Below are 16183 nucleotides of genomic sequence, written 5' to 3' on the forward strand. Positions count from 1 at the left end.
ATGTATCATATGTTTTTGTCTCAACTTTATATTTTACATTATAGGGATAAAACTTAAGAAAAAAAAATTTTAGTAAAATTATGAAGGATTAATATATAAAACCAATATATAAAGTATATGAAGAATTATATATTTTAACAAATTTAATTTATTATATATTCAGAGGCAATATACATTTTATAATAATACAATATTATATTCTGAATATCATCATATATGCGATATATATTAAATTATTTCAGAATATTGCATACATCTTTGTTTATAGACATGAAAAATATTCACACATTTAATAATGTATAGTATGGATAGTTATGTAAAAATTACAAAAATAAGAATAGAACGCTATTTAAAGGAAAATGATTTTATTTAATTGTTCGCGAAATTGTAAATTAGATCTAATTGTATGTTCTCTAATAAGCCTTTTTGTAGGATTCACTCGGTATTGTTAATTAAAATAACACATTGTGCTATAAGTTAGATTTTACGATTTTGATTGAAATCTTAATAGATAACAAACCATCCTATAAAAAGATAATCATTTGTGAGATATGCGTAGTGAATATTAAAAACCTGTTAATTTAAATATTGATTTAAACAGCAATATATCAAGCAACTCCCTGACGTACATATTTAATATTAAATATATTTCCTTGAATAAGTTTTTCTCTTAGAAATTCCCCTACCCAAATATCCCCTTCTCAGGTAATTATTGTACATATATATATTGACGTACATTTGTTCCATTTATCAGTCTTCTACCCATCAAAAAGCATTAATTAGGTATGTTCTTTAGTTTATTTTAATTATTAATCTTTTCATTTTTATTTTATTTTTTATTTAAGTTTTCTCTCTACATTATTTATCACAATTTTATCATTCTGAATATAAAATGACGTTATAAAATTACTTTATTAGAAACTATTGTCTACGAATGGAGAAATATATTTTTTAAGACGATCAGGATTACATTTTTATACATAATACCTACATAATACACGTATATTAAAAAAAAATAGGAAGCACTTTAAATACCCTAAAAATTAGACTATTTTTAAACCGCTGTAACTCATCGACAAAAATCATCATAGACAAAATTAAGAAAACATTTTAAAGTTTCAACTTTAATGCATTATTATCGAGATTTTACTGAGCGTTAACAGATCACAGATCCCCGATGTAAACTTTATTGAGGGTACCGACGAAATTATTATTAATATCTCGTCAGTGCTGAGGGTGACAGTCTCGGTGCGAATTTTACTGCTATGGATATGACTCTTGAAGAAATTTCTACCAGGGGGTGTGCATGATAGACTTTCGAGATTTTTAACGAAGTATATGTGCATGAAAAATTGGTACTTCTCGGTAGAAATCTCTTCGTAGATCTGTCATACCTTTGGTAAGGTCCATACCAGGGGTCTGTCACACCCTCCGTATAGTCCGTATCATGGTTCAATATGCTTAGAGAAAACTTTACTAAAGTAAATAATAAAATCAATCAGAAATGCTCGAAAAAGTTTCGAAACGGTCATTGAGTAAAATTTTCTTCGAACGTAACCTTAGTATGTCATACATAATGCAGAGTGCAAAATGCGAAAAAGAGAAAAAAATAGGCGAGTTTTTTAATTCATCAATTGATCAATCGCATGATGCGCAAATGCAGCACGTGTTGTATTTACGCATCACGCGATTCATCAGTCAATGATTTAAAAAACTCGCCCAATACATCCATCATCCGTCTTCTTCTATTATCCGAAATTAGTCGAAACGTCCCGAGTCCCAAGTCTCGAATCTAACCTAACATTGTCTGTGATCTGTGATAGAGCAGTACATGGTAAATGCACGTACATAAGAATATCTTACGACAATAAAATTGTTGCAAAATTTGCTGGTGCAGATCATTATTGCAACTGTCAAAGGAATTGTGAACGAATACAAATGATGAAAACCTTGAAAATTCTGAAACATCTCAATAGACCGTTGATCAATCAAAATTCATTCTCCAACAAGTATATCTAATTTTATCTCATTATTATTTAATTGTTACCAATCGTAATAAATCATTTTAACTTCTAACTTTATATAATTCGTTTCTTTTGTTATTCTTTGTTTTTTAAACATTAATCAGTTATTAATTAGTTATCAATTTTGTTTTTGTTAGCTACGTAAATCTGAAAAAAGTACTTGTTTGTGTAGAAATAAGGATTGATGTTTCCTTCGCTTTATAGATTGTTTGAAGGAAGTAAGATGGAGAGCATAAACAGAACAATGTCAACAGTGGATCCTAAAGAAATTGCACATCATTCTAATATGAAAAGTTTTTGGTGGGAAGAAAACAGTGGCATTAGGCTTCTTCATTTATTCGGTCCACTTAGAGCACAATTTATAAGAGATGGTTTGGCCAATGCTGGCATAAAATTAGAAAATCCAGCTCTTCCATTAGAAGGACTCAAGATTGCGGATATTGGCTGTGGCGGAGGTATATTGACTGAACGTTTAGCCAGAATGGGAGCATATGTAACTGGAGTAGATGCAGCGACAGAATTGATAGATATTGCTAAAGAACATGTAAAATTGGATTCCACTATATCGGAGAAAGTAAATTACATTCAAGCAAGTATAGAAGAGTTTTCACCTAAAAATGAAAAATTGTATGATGCTGTTATAGCTTCTGAGGTCGTAGAGCATGTGGAAAATGTAGATATATTTCTAAAGGTAAATTGTGTGATATAAAAACTACAAGAATCATTACATATAAATATGAACAAGTTACTTTAATTGCAAGTTACTAAATTCTTTACAGGAATGTGTGAGAATTCTGAAACCTGGTGGCTCAATTTTTATAACGACAATAAACAAAACTTTAACATCTTGGCTTGGCGCTATTATAATCGCAGAATATGTTCTCAATTTGCTACCACGTGGCACTCACACATGGAATAAGTTTATTCCTCCACATGAAATACAATATATATTGGATAAATGTAAGTTTTATACATGTTATCTATATATGAAAGAAATGAAAAAGCATTTTGTGTAATCATATCCATATAATTATAACAAGTTTGTAATAATAATTGTTCATGCCAATGCTATATTTTATAATAATTTTTCATTATTTTGTTATTATGTTTAATAGGTGGCTGCGAAACTAAATTAATTAATGGAATAAAAGTTAATCCAGTAACATATCAATTTTCTTGGTCGTCACTTACAGCTATCCACTATGGACTTCATGCAGTCAAACAAAGAGAAACTAAAATATGATAATAGCTTTTGAAAAACAAGTTTTTTATAAAACACAAAAATTGTAATATACTTTTGTGTTTATTGTTAAAAAAAAATATATATATATATATACACACACACACACACCACACACGCACATATATATATATATATATATATATATTTTTATATGTACATTATAATCTTAATTAATGTATCATATGTTTTTGTCTCAACTTTATATTTTACATTATACGGATAAAACTTAAGAAAAAAAATTTTAATAAAATTATGAAGGATTAATATATAAAATCAATATATAAAGTATATGAAGAATTATATATTTTAACAAATTTAATTTATTATATATTCAGAGGCAATATACATTTTATAATAATACAATATTATATACTGAATATCATATGCAGTATATTAAATTATTTCAAAATATTGCATACATCTTTGTTTATAGTCATGAAAAATATCCACACATATAATAATGTATAGTATGGATAGTTATGTAAAAATTACAAAAATAAGAATAGAACACTATTTAAAAAAAAAATTTTATTTAATTGTTCGCGAGATTGTAAATTAGATCTAGTTGTAAAATGTAATGGTAACTTTAAGAGAAGGTATACGATAATTTATTTCGCTGGGGCGAATCCCACTCGGTCGTTGTCTAAATCAAATTCGGTGTAGTAGCGACCGATAAATACGTCGCCTAGAATCCATTGCAATCCATGGGATTCGATATCAAAACCCATGAAACCACTCATACAGATCGTAGTACCAAACTGTTTGATCTGTGAAGAAATAAATAGACAGTTTGAGGTTTTTCATTTTCAAATAATTCAAAATTATGAATTACAATTTATAATATTCACCTGAAGAATGTAATCTTCACCAGAGAGACTGAATTTCTTACCACCCAGAGTAAAATCGAATTTAGGCAACTGAGGAATTCGACTGCAATTCACCTTTGAACAAAAAGATAATATCAAATTAGTTAGTAATTTAACAAATGTTAATTTATATTTCAATAATATTGCATGCTCTTTCTGAGAAATCTGTGCCATAATATAATTGTTTACTTACTATTGCTTGTCCACCAATGGAAGTAGCTCCAATGAGCCTGTTTATAACTTCAACTTCCTTTACTGGTCCAGCTATCAAGGAGGTGCCTGTATCAGCAATAGCTTGGCAGCCACTCGCACATAGGAGCTGATCACCTGCATTAATCCTACAACACAATATTAATATTAATAATTTTATCAAAACATGCTCAGTATAATTTAGAAAATAATGTACCTATCTAGAGTAAATTGCCAGTATCCTTTGCGAGTAACAGGAACATATGTAAGCTCACCATCGTAATGAGCGGGATCGGAACCACCCAGTATCATTTCACCACCTACCTTGGCTGAAGGATCTCTGCATATATTGAATATTTCTTTTATATTATAATATATATATTTTTTATTAAAATATATTTTAACATGCATAATGGATGTTGTGAGAAGATACATGCCGATTTAGATAAAAGCTGAAAACACCTCGTGGTATTAAGTTTTGTTTCACCATGTTGTAGAAGACAGGTACTACTCCGTCGACAGCTATCGTAGAATAACCCATGCCCAAAATACCATCAAACTTTGCAGCAACAAACGCTAAGCCCGGTTCGCTGATTGCTTCTGCAAATGTTTGATTCTGAACATTGAGACCGGCAACCTATATATAGAATATATAAAGAAATTGATAAAATACTACGTGTTTCGTTCCGATAAAAATAATAATATGAATGCTTAGGAAACATTTACAAACTATAATTAAAAGCATGAACGTATTGTGTTATTTAGTGATGACTCACGTTCACTGTATCAGCAGATAAATACCCAGACAGACTGCCAGAACCATATTGAATAGCAAATGGAGTACCATTTGCTGTGTATGTGCTGGATTTTTTACTATTATATTTATTATGTAACACTATAAAGAATAGTAAAAGTAAAATTAAATTAATAGTATATTAATAATATATTAGGAAGATAGTAAAAATATTTTCTTATTAATTTAAATATGCAATTAAAAGTTGTTTGAATTATTAATATATAAATGTATTTGTCATTTGTCAGTTATCTTTGATAAGGTGTCAAAGGTTGTTTATCTTGAATATGATAAATTGTGAGTATAAATAAGTTTGGAAATTATAAAGTTTAATTCTGTAAAATTTATTTTAACAGTTTAATTTTTGGAATTGTATCTACGTAGCTCTTTTATAGATTCCAAGATTTGAAAAATATGATTGAATACAATAGAATTCTGAGATAAATTAAAATTATGTAATATTAATATTATTCTAAGGGACACACAATTATAATTTCATATTAACTATTAACTATTTTAAATAATTAAGGTTTTTCTTCAATGTTTTCAAACAATAATTAATATTATTAAATGCAATATGTATATGTATGAAAATAATGAAATATTGGATAAACAATATATATATATATATATATATATATATATATATATATATATATATATATATATATATAATACATGTGTGTGTTGTTGTGTGTACACACTAAGATACTTACTGCATGCAATGTTAGTAAAATGGCAATTTTTGGATGGTACCCAAAGATTTGAGGAACCAGTATCAAAAATTACTTTAAATTCCTGTGGCGGAGTTCCAATGCTGATAACACCATAATACTGAGCATCCAAATAATTGGACAAAGGTTCTGGTACAGTACCACCAACTTCGGTTAAACGTACTTGTTGTAGATCAGTGTCAACTTCTTTAAAAGTCTTTCGAATAGAGTCCATCTTGTGCAATGGAATTCTTAAAATAACATAAAAAACATTCTATTATATATATATATTTAGCTGTACTAATACAAACAGAAAGTCCAAAATAAATGAGTCACGAGGAAGCTATAAAAGTCCACTCTTTGTCTCAGGAAAACATCAACATTATCTTATACATATTTACAATAAATATAAATACAAAAGATAATGTATTTAAGTATAATTATATTATAAACTTTAATTAATTAACTAAATTGATGATCTGTTTAGATTAGATAATTTATATTGCATACAAATTTGAAATATTAATTAATTTATAAAAAAAAATGTTTTATTATGATACGTTGTAACAAACTCTGATGTTTAATTAAAGATAAGACATTGCATGCAATGTATGTATGTACAAGAGGATAACTCAAAATAAGATGACACTGTATTTACTGCTAAAAATAGAATGTGAATACAAAAAGTCAAGTGGATAAATAACAAAGAGCAACTCAATTAAAGAGCTGATATTTATAGTTTATTTATATACTAAAAAAATAGTTTACAATTAGATGTTTTGATCGCGAATCATGATGACATTCGTACCAATCTCATTTAACGACACAATACAGCAAAACCGCAAACTTTACGAATTTATAGAAAAAAATCTCTCATTCACATTTTTTTTTTTTTTTTTTTTTATTATAATAAACAAAAATACATCGTTATAGAGATTTTGTCCAATCGTGCTTGAAAGGTTAATTGTATTTACGCAGATTTCCTTTCAGGAAAATCATGAGTCACAAGTCAGAGAGGGAGAGGGAGAGGGAGAGGGAGAGGGAGAGGGAGAGGGAGAGAGAGAGAGAGACAGAGACAGAGACTGACTTTAAGTTATCTTAATATTATCAGCTGATATATAATACAATATGTATATATATAATATGTATGCTCACCTCTGGATTTCTGCGTCGATCAGCACAAAGAGTGCCGCGACCGCCACGAAAAGTCGAAACATGTTTCCGAGTTCTCCGGCAATTAAAGCTTCGAATTAAGAAATTTTAAATGTCTAAATTCTTTCAGCACCTCGCAACCGGTCACACGAAATAACACGCAATTGACCGCTGGCGTTCTCCTCACAGCTGTTTATCGACATGTAGCGGCGCTATATATACGATCGTACGCGCATGCGCTTAGGATAGAAAGAGGGGGAAGAATGGTAACGTGACAGACAATGCGCGAAACGTTCGAAAAACTTCGAAAAGTCTCTATCGTTTGTCAGTTAATTCTAAAAATACCCTATTCTATATATACATGTATTTTCTTAAAATTAGCACAATTTGTATTTAAGTAAATCATTAAAAATGATTAATGAGGAAAAAACGAAAGAATACACTATCTGCGTTGATTATAGGATCGACAGAACCATATGCAACAATGGGACTTTGCAAATGATATTGTGCTTGTAAGAAACAGCACTGTATAATTAAGTTGCTTTCACAACAAAGTCTTGCACTGTTTAATGGTCAAATTATGCAAAAGTTTATGTTAGTGATATGCAATTTTTGTCGATAAGAAAAGATTGAAGTTTTTCTCCTTATCAAAATCTGTGCGGATAAATTTTATTTTTAATGAGACTGATAACGGATGGAGTACATATAATATAATGTAATATCTTTTTCTTTTAATTTAATGGATTTTTATTCCGGATTTACATATAATACAATTAAACACTGTCATTTAAAAAAATTTTTGTTATTCTATTTTCCTTTTATTTATGCGAACAAAGAAACAAGTGCGCTTGTCTTCTTTTTTTACATTTACTTATTTTCTTTTTTTATCTGATCGTCACAATTCTATTCCACTCTATTTTTATCTTAATGTTTTTATCTTCTTTACTATTTCATTTCTTTTACTCCGCTTTAAACTGAGGTGAGCGATATTAAAATAAAAATCATTATTTTGAAAGTTGATTGAAAGAAAAAAAGATAAAATAAAAGTATATTATCAAAATATATAAACAAAAATATAAAATAGAAATGTCGATAAATCGTTTTATTCTATTTTTATAAAATTTGTTTTATATATAAAATCTTAACATATACACATTACTTATATTTTGTAATTTATAATTTAATTATTTACGAGAGAGAAATTTTTCTAATAAATCTGTAAAACATGTCCACTGATAAATAGCTGAAAAGTTAAATTTGTTTGATTACTTTGAAATCGACAGACAGCATAATAAAAAAATTTCCACTTAAATATAACATTCAAGAACGAATTGCTCTATATTTCCTATGTCCGGATCATCAATTTGTTCTTGAGCGAATATTATATTATATTGTATTGTGATATTATATTGTATATTAAGTGATAATATTAAGATAAGTTCAAAAAATTAGTCTTCCTTTGACCTATTCACGTTTTTCCTAGAATGAAATCTGCGTAAGTACAATTAATCTTTCAAAAACGATTGAATGATAGGATTAAAAATTTCTATAACAATATATTTTTGTTTATTATAGTAAAAAAATGTGAATGAAAGATGATTTTCCGTGAATTCGCGAAGAATGTCCGGAGATAATTTTGTTATGAAACAGCATCACGTGTTAAACAGCGACGTCAACACGAAGCATGAGGTGTCGAATATCGCGTATGTCATGCCGTGATCATCAAACATTATTGTGATGATTATAAGCATCGTGTGGTGGAAAAGTTTGTTATCGATAACTGTATATTGTCATGTTAATAAGAACATTTAATACATTTAATCGATTTTTCTTCGAAACTGTCAAAAATTTAAAGATTTATATTATTATTTTGTAAAACGTAAATATCGAGAAAGAGGGCAAAAAAATTGTATAAAAGAAATAATCCAAATGTTTTATTAATTTATTTATCAAAATAAGGTACATAGTTCAATCACAAAAAATATTATTAAGAAAATAACTTAAACATGGAAAACTATAGAATCACTATTGTTGTCATTAAAAGAATAATTTGTAAAACACATTAACTGCATTATCTATTATAATATTATTATTATTGATTGTTACATAATTATTATTATTATATATATGGAAAGAAATAGTAATATTTATATTGAGAAAAATAATGTATTTAAATAAAACTGAAGAAGAGTCAATATATAAAATTAGATATAGTATATGAAAGAAATATATATTTTATTTTAACAGATTTATTTGTATTCTACACAATATGTATCTTAAACAGTATTATTTATTAAAAGATATGCCAAATCATTAATGAAAAACGCGTATATTTTGTTTTAATTTTCAAAAATATTATATATACATATATGACGATATATTGGGTAGATAATTATAAATAAATATTATGACGCAGTAAATATAAACTACTATTAAAAAACATTTTGTTTAGTCATTTGCGAAGTTATCATTTACATCTAACGTTTAACGGTAACTTCTAGACAATTATTTATTTTGCCGGAGCAAAACCTACTCGATTTTTTCCTAGATCAAACTCGGTGTAATAGCGACTAATAAATACATCGCCCAGAACCCATAGCGATGAGTTAGATCCTAAGAAGCCGCTCGAACATATCGTGTTGCCGTTTTCTGTATTCTAATGTAAAGAATTAAGTACATCGTTATTCATCGAATAAGCTTTTTAATTAATTTATTAATTAAATATAATTAATAATTAAATATAATTAAATATAATTAATAATAATTTTAATTAATTTATTAAACCGAATATAACAATCCATGATACTCACCCTGATGATGTAATCTTTCTTAGTGATAACGAATCTCTTACCACTCAGAATAAAACGAATTCGGGGTAAATTATAAGTTTCAGTGCAGTTTACCTAAAAAAAAAATAATATTGAATTAGTAATTTATAATGTAATACATATATTTATTTATATTTTAGTGATATTTTATAATTTTTTATACAAGATTGTGCCATTAAAAAATATAATTATTTACTTACTATTGACAATCCATTACTGTCAGTCATATTAGCTCCAATACGGTTGTTAATAACTTTGATCTCTGCTGCGGGTCCAATTATTAATGAGGAACCTGTATTAACGATAGCTTGGCAGCCCTTCGCGCACAAGGTCCTACCTTTTTGGTTTCTAGTTTTAACTATTCTGATCCTACAGTGCGACAACGTTAAAAGTCATTGTGAGAACATAATTAGTAAAATTTAAAAAAAGATGTACCTATCCATAGCAATTTGCCAGTATCCTTGTTTAGTAACAGGAACATATGTGAAATTGCCGACGTAATAATTGGAATCGGAACCACCTAATATCAATTCACCGCCTACCTTGGCTGAAGAATCTCTGCATAAATTATTTATTTTATATATATTTTGTTTTCTTCATTTAAACACCCTCTTTTAGACATATGGAAAGAAGATACAAACCGATTCAAGTAGAAGCTGAAAATAGATTGTGGCACTAGGTTTTGTTGGATCATGTTGTAGAAAACAGGCGTCACTCCATCGACGGCTATATTAGAGTAGCCCATGCCCAAGATACCGTCAAACTTTGCAGTAATGAATGTTAGGCCTGTTTCATCAATTGCTTCCGCAAATGTTTGATCGTTAACATTAAGGCCGGCAACCTAGAATGAAATTGATATTAAAATATTAAAATGTCATCGAGATTGACAATAAATTATTTAAGAAATGTTTAAACTATTATAGTTATAATGAAATTGGAATGTTTGATGATGACTCACAGTCACTACATCAGTAGATAAGAATCCATCGACATAGCCAAAGGCATATTGAATAGCAAATAGAGTACCATTTGATTTGAATGTGCTGGATTTTGTATTATAATATTTATTATGTAATTCTGTGTAAAGAATAATATTACAAATTAGTAATATTAGAAAAAAGATTAAAAATAGATTTTTTATTAATCTAAATATCCACTACTTGCTTGAAATGTCTTGATATATCTAAATGCACATAATTGTTGTTTTAATTTTTGTTATCTTTATGTGTCAGAGCTTATTTTTATCTTGAGAAATAAATGTAAAAAATCCCGACGCATACAAAGACAAAAAAGGCATTTTAGAGCTGTCTAAAGAATGATAAGATGTTTTTAAGTTATTTTTTAAACTTTTACCTTTAGGAATTTATGTTGTCTATGAATATGCATAAATAAGTTTGTACATGCAAATTATAAAATTTGACTTTGTTATATTTGTAATACATTATTAATGAGTTTAATTTAAAATATTACATTTATTCAGGTTATTTAAAAATTTCAAAATTTTCTTTGAAAAATATAATCACATAAAATTCTGTAACATTTTAATTTTATTCTAATATACATTTTGATTCGATATTAATAATTTCAAATAATTAGGCTCTTCAATATTGTTAAGCAATAATCAATATCCTTAAACATATATACACACGTATATAAATAATAAAATATTAAATAAATAGTTATAAATTCATATACTGGCAATGAGTATTAATTAATTCATTCTCACTAAAGTATATAGTGACATTTTTTAATAATAAATATGTCAAAAGGTTTTGAACCATTTTTTGCGATGCTTAACAAAATAGAAAATATCAAAAAGTATTTTAGCGTTATTTGTTAGACAAACATATATTTTTAAACTGGACAATTAGTAATAGTTAGACAATTAATAATAGTTATACATGTATCTACATTATCCAACGCGTGGTTGACATATGGTATGTCTGTCTAAAGGACGGTGATAAATTATTATAAAATTTAATAATTCCTTTTTATAATTCCTCTTTTATTAAGAATAATAGAAAAATGATTCAGAATTTTGCGACTTATTGAAATCTTGAATTTTGAATAAATATCTATGTACAAATAGCTACGTACTTATGGGCGTGAATAAATTATCATCTAATATACGCGCGTATCAATTGTAAATTACTTACCGCAAGGCACGTTGGTTTTACTGCACTTTGCAGATGGCACCCAAAGATTGGAGGAGCCAGTGTCAAATACTACTTTAAATTCTTGCGGCGGAGTTCCAATACCAATAACACCATAATACTCAGTATCCAAGTAATTAGACAGAGGTTCTAGTGTAGGTTTACATGCAGTTTCGACTAAATTACTTTGTTGCAAATCCATGTCAACTTTTCTTAAAGTTTTTCGAGCAGAATCCATCTTGTGTAATGGAATCCTTGAAATAACATAAAAGAACATTTTGTTACAGCACATATTTTAAGAAAAGTATGTTATATGAAAATTTTACAAGTTTAACCGTCACAGAAATTAACATTATCTCAACAATATGCATAATTATGCATTTTTAAGCACTCTTTTAAGCATAATTATGTTAAAAATTTTGGGATAAACTACATAAATTAATGATTTTTTAAAATTATATATGATTTACATATATATGTATATTTAAAATATTATTCAATTTAAATATATAGTTATTATAAATTCAGTTTGTTAGTTAAACATTAAATGCAATCTTGCGCAAAAAATAATTTATATGACTGTATGTACTATACTAAAAGAAATATATATTCAGAGAGCGTCAAGCAAAGAAATAACAAAATTATTAGTATTTAGTTTATTTATTTAAAAATGGTTACAATACAATTGTTTGGCCGCGAATTACGACATTTATGCTAATTTTTTTAGAAACGCGATAGAGATAAAAGCAAACTTCGCAAATTTACAAAGAATTTATTTTTCAAGAATATTCTACCTCTATTCTATTTCTTTACTGTTTATTAATAAACAAAAATAAACTTTTATAAAAAGGCTTTGTTTAGTTGCAATGCTAGTATTTATGCAGGTCTTGCGTTGATTTCAAGCAATCAGATGCAGTGACGAGAAAGATTGATTTCTACATAATTGTAAACTACATCAAGCCGATTTATATAACGCAATAAAATATGGGTGTTGACCTCTGAACCTGCGCGTCGATCAGCGTAAAAAACACTGAGGCCACTAAGAGAAGACGAAACATGTTTTCGAAATTTTCAGCCACTGATGTTTCGAATCGTGAAATTTTAAACTTTCAATTTCTTTTTACACCTTACAATCAGACGCACAAAAAATAAAATACATGTGATCGTCCACTAGCACTTTGGTAACGCTTATATATACCTGTACATACTTATGCTACGGTAACGGAAGAACCTTTGGTGATATGACACGTGTAAAATGTTTGAAAAAACTGTCGACAAGTTTCTATCAATCAAATTAAAAATATCATGTTTAACACGTATTTCTCTAATTAGCACGTAAAATATACATGTATTTAAATAAATTATTACGTGTGTAAGATAAATGAGAAAAAAGATATCAGTGTTTTGAAAGAATACATTTTTCACAACAATTAGACAGATAGCTATGTAATAATTAACTTTGCGAATGACATTTTGTTGGAAAGATGCAATTGGTAACAAATCCCTATTAGTTTTCATAATAGAGCATCGGATTTGTTCAAAATTAAACAATTATATATATATATATATATATATATAATAATTTTTACGTAATTTATAAATGTACATATATATATATATATATATATATATATATATATATATATATATATATATGTACATTTATAAATTACGTAAAAATTAATGTTGATGATATGTAAACTGTGTCAGTTGCTGATAAAAATACCTGTGGCTAAATTTTAGTAAAATCTATGAACGGACAACAAATATGATATAATACATTTTTGAATTTGATAATGGATGTTTGTTCCGTCTTGAGATTCAGCTGACTCTCTCTCTCTCTCTCTCTCTCTTTCTCTCTCTCTTTCTTTCTCTATCATTGTTTTGAAAATCCTTATTATTTTATATTTCTTTTTATTTATGTGAATAAAAGCTGTTCCTCTGTTTTTTATCATATTTTTTATCTGTGTAAATATACTCTTGCTATTTGCAAATTTCGTTTACGTGAAATTGCTGACATGGTATAAATTTGATGGAAAATAAAGCCATTGAATGTCTGTCAATTAAGAAACAAAACTAATTAATTGCCTACAAACACAAAAGTGCTATATTTGACACACTCTTAAATAATTTTTGAGATATTTGCAAAATGTAATTAATTATTTACTTAAATAATTTAAATCTTTTATATATATTTTAGAGAAAAAGCGTTTTATTTTATTATTTATTATAACAATAATTAAATAAGCTTGTGATAGAGAATGCTTTTATATATATAAATATTTATATCAGTGCAAACAAATATTTTTTAAGACAATGCAATTTTATAATATTTACAAGCGTGTTATTTATAATAACATTATATCTTTTTACAAGTAAACGTTATTAGTAACTTTTTTAACTAATAGAAACAAAACAAGGAAGAGAAAATTGACGTCAAGGATACCTAGTTCTGAGAAAATTCAAATGTTTTGTTCAAGAGAATTTGATATTTAGTTCAAGGCATAACGTGTGTGAGTCACGTACAATACGGAGAAATAATTTCTTATTATACATATGTATATATGCTAATCATTCGCATAATTATATCGAACATTCAGTTAGCAAACTTTAGCACACATTTTATCATTTCTGCAGACATCCTTGTTGATTATATTGCTTTCACCTACTTTTGATTATATTCAGAAACGAGACATTGAAATTGGAACAAGTTTTATCTATATACTCTTATATCTTGCAGATAATAAAGCATTATTAAAAAAAAATTATCAGAAAGCATAATTTACACTCACCTTTTTTTTATCTTAGTAAATACATATAGACACCTTCAATTAATATACTTTATCTAAACTTTTTTTTTTATATATATATATATATGTTGTATATAAGTACTCGCTTCATTATGTATTACTATTTGCAAGTCTTATTAAATAATATTTAATTTACATAATAGCAAATGTCCTATAAAAATTGAAAAATATGAGATAATCTGTGATACAAAAATGTATTAGTTGTAATGCTTTTATTAATACAATTTATCTTTAAAAAAAAATATATATATATATATATATATATATATATATATATATAATTGCCTAAATTCTATCACAATAAATAACAGAAGCCATTGCAAGCATTACTTGAATCCTGGTCTGGTACTCGGGCACATTCATCACCATCACAAATAAGTTTGTGGTTCCCTGAGTATGTCCTAAGTAAAAGAGCTTCATATGTGCCGTTCTTGTGCCAACTGTAATATACAAAAAAGAATTTCTGAATTATTCGCTGATATTTTTGGCATTATAATAGTATTTATATATGAATGGAATATATAATCTCTCATAAGACTTTTGTATTCTTTATAAAAGTACTAAAGGATATTCAATTATAAGTTAAATCTGAATTTAGAGAATTTAGAGGGAGTTTAAAATCTAAGTATTCTTTGTGTATAAGTAATGTCATTTTAATATGTATATTTATTTAGCAAACATATTTTGTACATGTATATTTGATCAACATTTATATAATTTATTTAATAAGCATTTAAATAAAAAAAAAACCAAACGTCAATATCGATGACATTGTCAAGAAATTATAATATTTTATGTCGAATAATCGATAAATGTCGACAAAAAGGATGCAAGATATTTTTGCCGTTATTTTTCATTATTCTTGTATAAATATTCTGTTGCACTTTGTAAGATTCTTACATTCTTTACAAATTTTTATTTTTCAAATTTTACCTATCACATACAACTGTATTTAAGCAATGCGTTATATTAGTAAAATTTTAATTATTAATCTCCTGATATTATATTTAATCATAATGTGTGTGATGTTGTATCGAATGATTGAAGAAACATGTAATAAGTAAAACATTTTGAAAAAACTTTAAAAATCTTCAAATTAATAAATATTGACGAGAAGCAGTTTTTTATTTCTTGTCAAGTGGTGTATACAGTGTTAATAGCAAGGGTACAATCTTAACTTATATAACAAAATTATTTTAACACAAGTAAAATTAGCTAACATATGCTTAAGTTTAACTCTATTATCTGATAGTAATAAGAATATATAACATATTTAGAAATAAGATAAAAAATTTTGTGATAATCCTGTGTAACAATTTTTATGTCAACACTTTTATATTTCTAGGATCTCGATTTTTTAATTTTATCCTGAAATGTTTTATTAGTATCAATAGTATCGTATAAATATATGA

General features: G+C 26.9%; 2 protein-coding genes across 2 annotated transcripts; one reads left to right on the top strand and one right to left on the bottom strand.

Annotated features, from left to right (window-relative positions):
* The first annotated feature begins 1798 nt into the window (after positions 1–1798).
* On the top strand, positions 1799–4037 carry LOC140670017 (ubiquinone biosynthesis O-methyltransferase, mitochondrial-like). The gene is made up of 4 exons (XM_072900338.1): positions 1799–2009; positions 2229–2715; positions 2804–2984; positions 3140–4037. Exons 1-4 carry the CDS (start codon positions 1939–1941, stop codon positions 3265–3267), a joined length of 867 nt encoding a protein of 288 aa, XP_072756439.1. The 5' UTR covers positions 1799–1938; the 3' UTR covers positions 3268–4037.
* On the bottom strand, positions 3876–13126 carry LOC140670330 (uncharacterized). Its single transcript, XM_072900888.1, has 16 exons — positions 12958–13126; positions 11965–12215; positions 10767–10885; positions 10450–10649; positions 10244–10366; positions 10009–10177; positions 9791–9883; positions 9499–9636; positions 6984–7078; positions 5832–6079; positions 5099–5217; positions 4760–4959; positions 4540–4662; positions 4327–4471; positions 4116–4208; positions 3876–4034 (listed from the first exon to the last, which is right to left on the bottom strand). Exons 1-16 carry the CDS (start codon positions 13017–13019, stop codon positions 3876–3878), a joined length of 2337 nt encoding a protein of 778 aa, XP_072756989.1. The 5' UTR covers positions 13020–13126.
* Positions 13127–16183: the final 3057 nt, after the last annotated feature.

This window comes from Anoplolepis gracilipes, chromosome 10 (genome assembly GCF_047496725.1).
Source record: "Anoplolepis gracilipes chromosome 10, ASM4749672v1, whole genome shotgun sequence".
In the NCBI taxonomy this organism is placed as follows: domain Eukaryota; kingdom Metazoa; phylum Arthropoda; class Insecta; order Hymenoptera; family Formicidae; genus Anoplolepis; species Anoplolepis gracilipes.

What these genes read in the sequence shown, in the direction of transcription:
- LOC140670017 (XM_072900338.1), top strand. Translation starts at nt 1,939, where the DNA reads ATGATGAAAACCTTGAAAATTCTGAAACATCTCAATAGACCGTTGATC. An exon ending in CAAAATTCATTCTCCAACAA is followed by an intron (nt 2,010 to 2,228) that starts GTATATCTAATT and finishes TTCGCTTTATAG; the next exon opens with ATTGTTTGAAGGAAGTAAGA. An exon ending in ACAATATATATTGGATAAAT is followed by an intron (nt 2,985 to 3,139) that starts GTAAGTTTTATA and finishes TATGTTTAATAG; the next exon opens with GTGGCTGCGAAACTAAATTA.
- LOC140670330 (XM_072900888.1), bottom strand. Translation starts at nt 13,019, where the DNA reads ATGTTTCGTCTTCTCTTAGTGGCCTCAGTGTTTTTTACGCTGATCGAC. An exon ending in TATCTGCTGATACAGTGAAC is followed by an intron (nt 4,960 to 5,098) that starts GTGAGTCATCAC and finishes TTCTATATATAG; the next exon opens with GTTGCCGGTCTCAATGTTCA. An exon ending in TGGCAATTTACTCTAGATAG is followed by an intron (nt 4,472 to 4,539) that starts GTACATTATTTT and finishes ATTGTGTTGTAG; the next exon opens with GATTAATGCAGGTGATCAGC.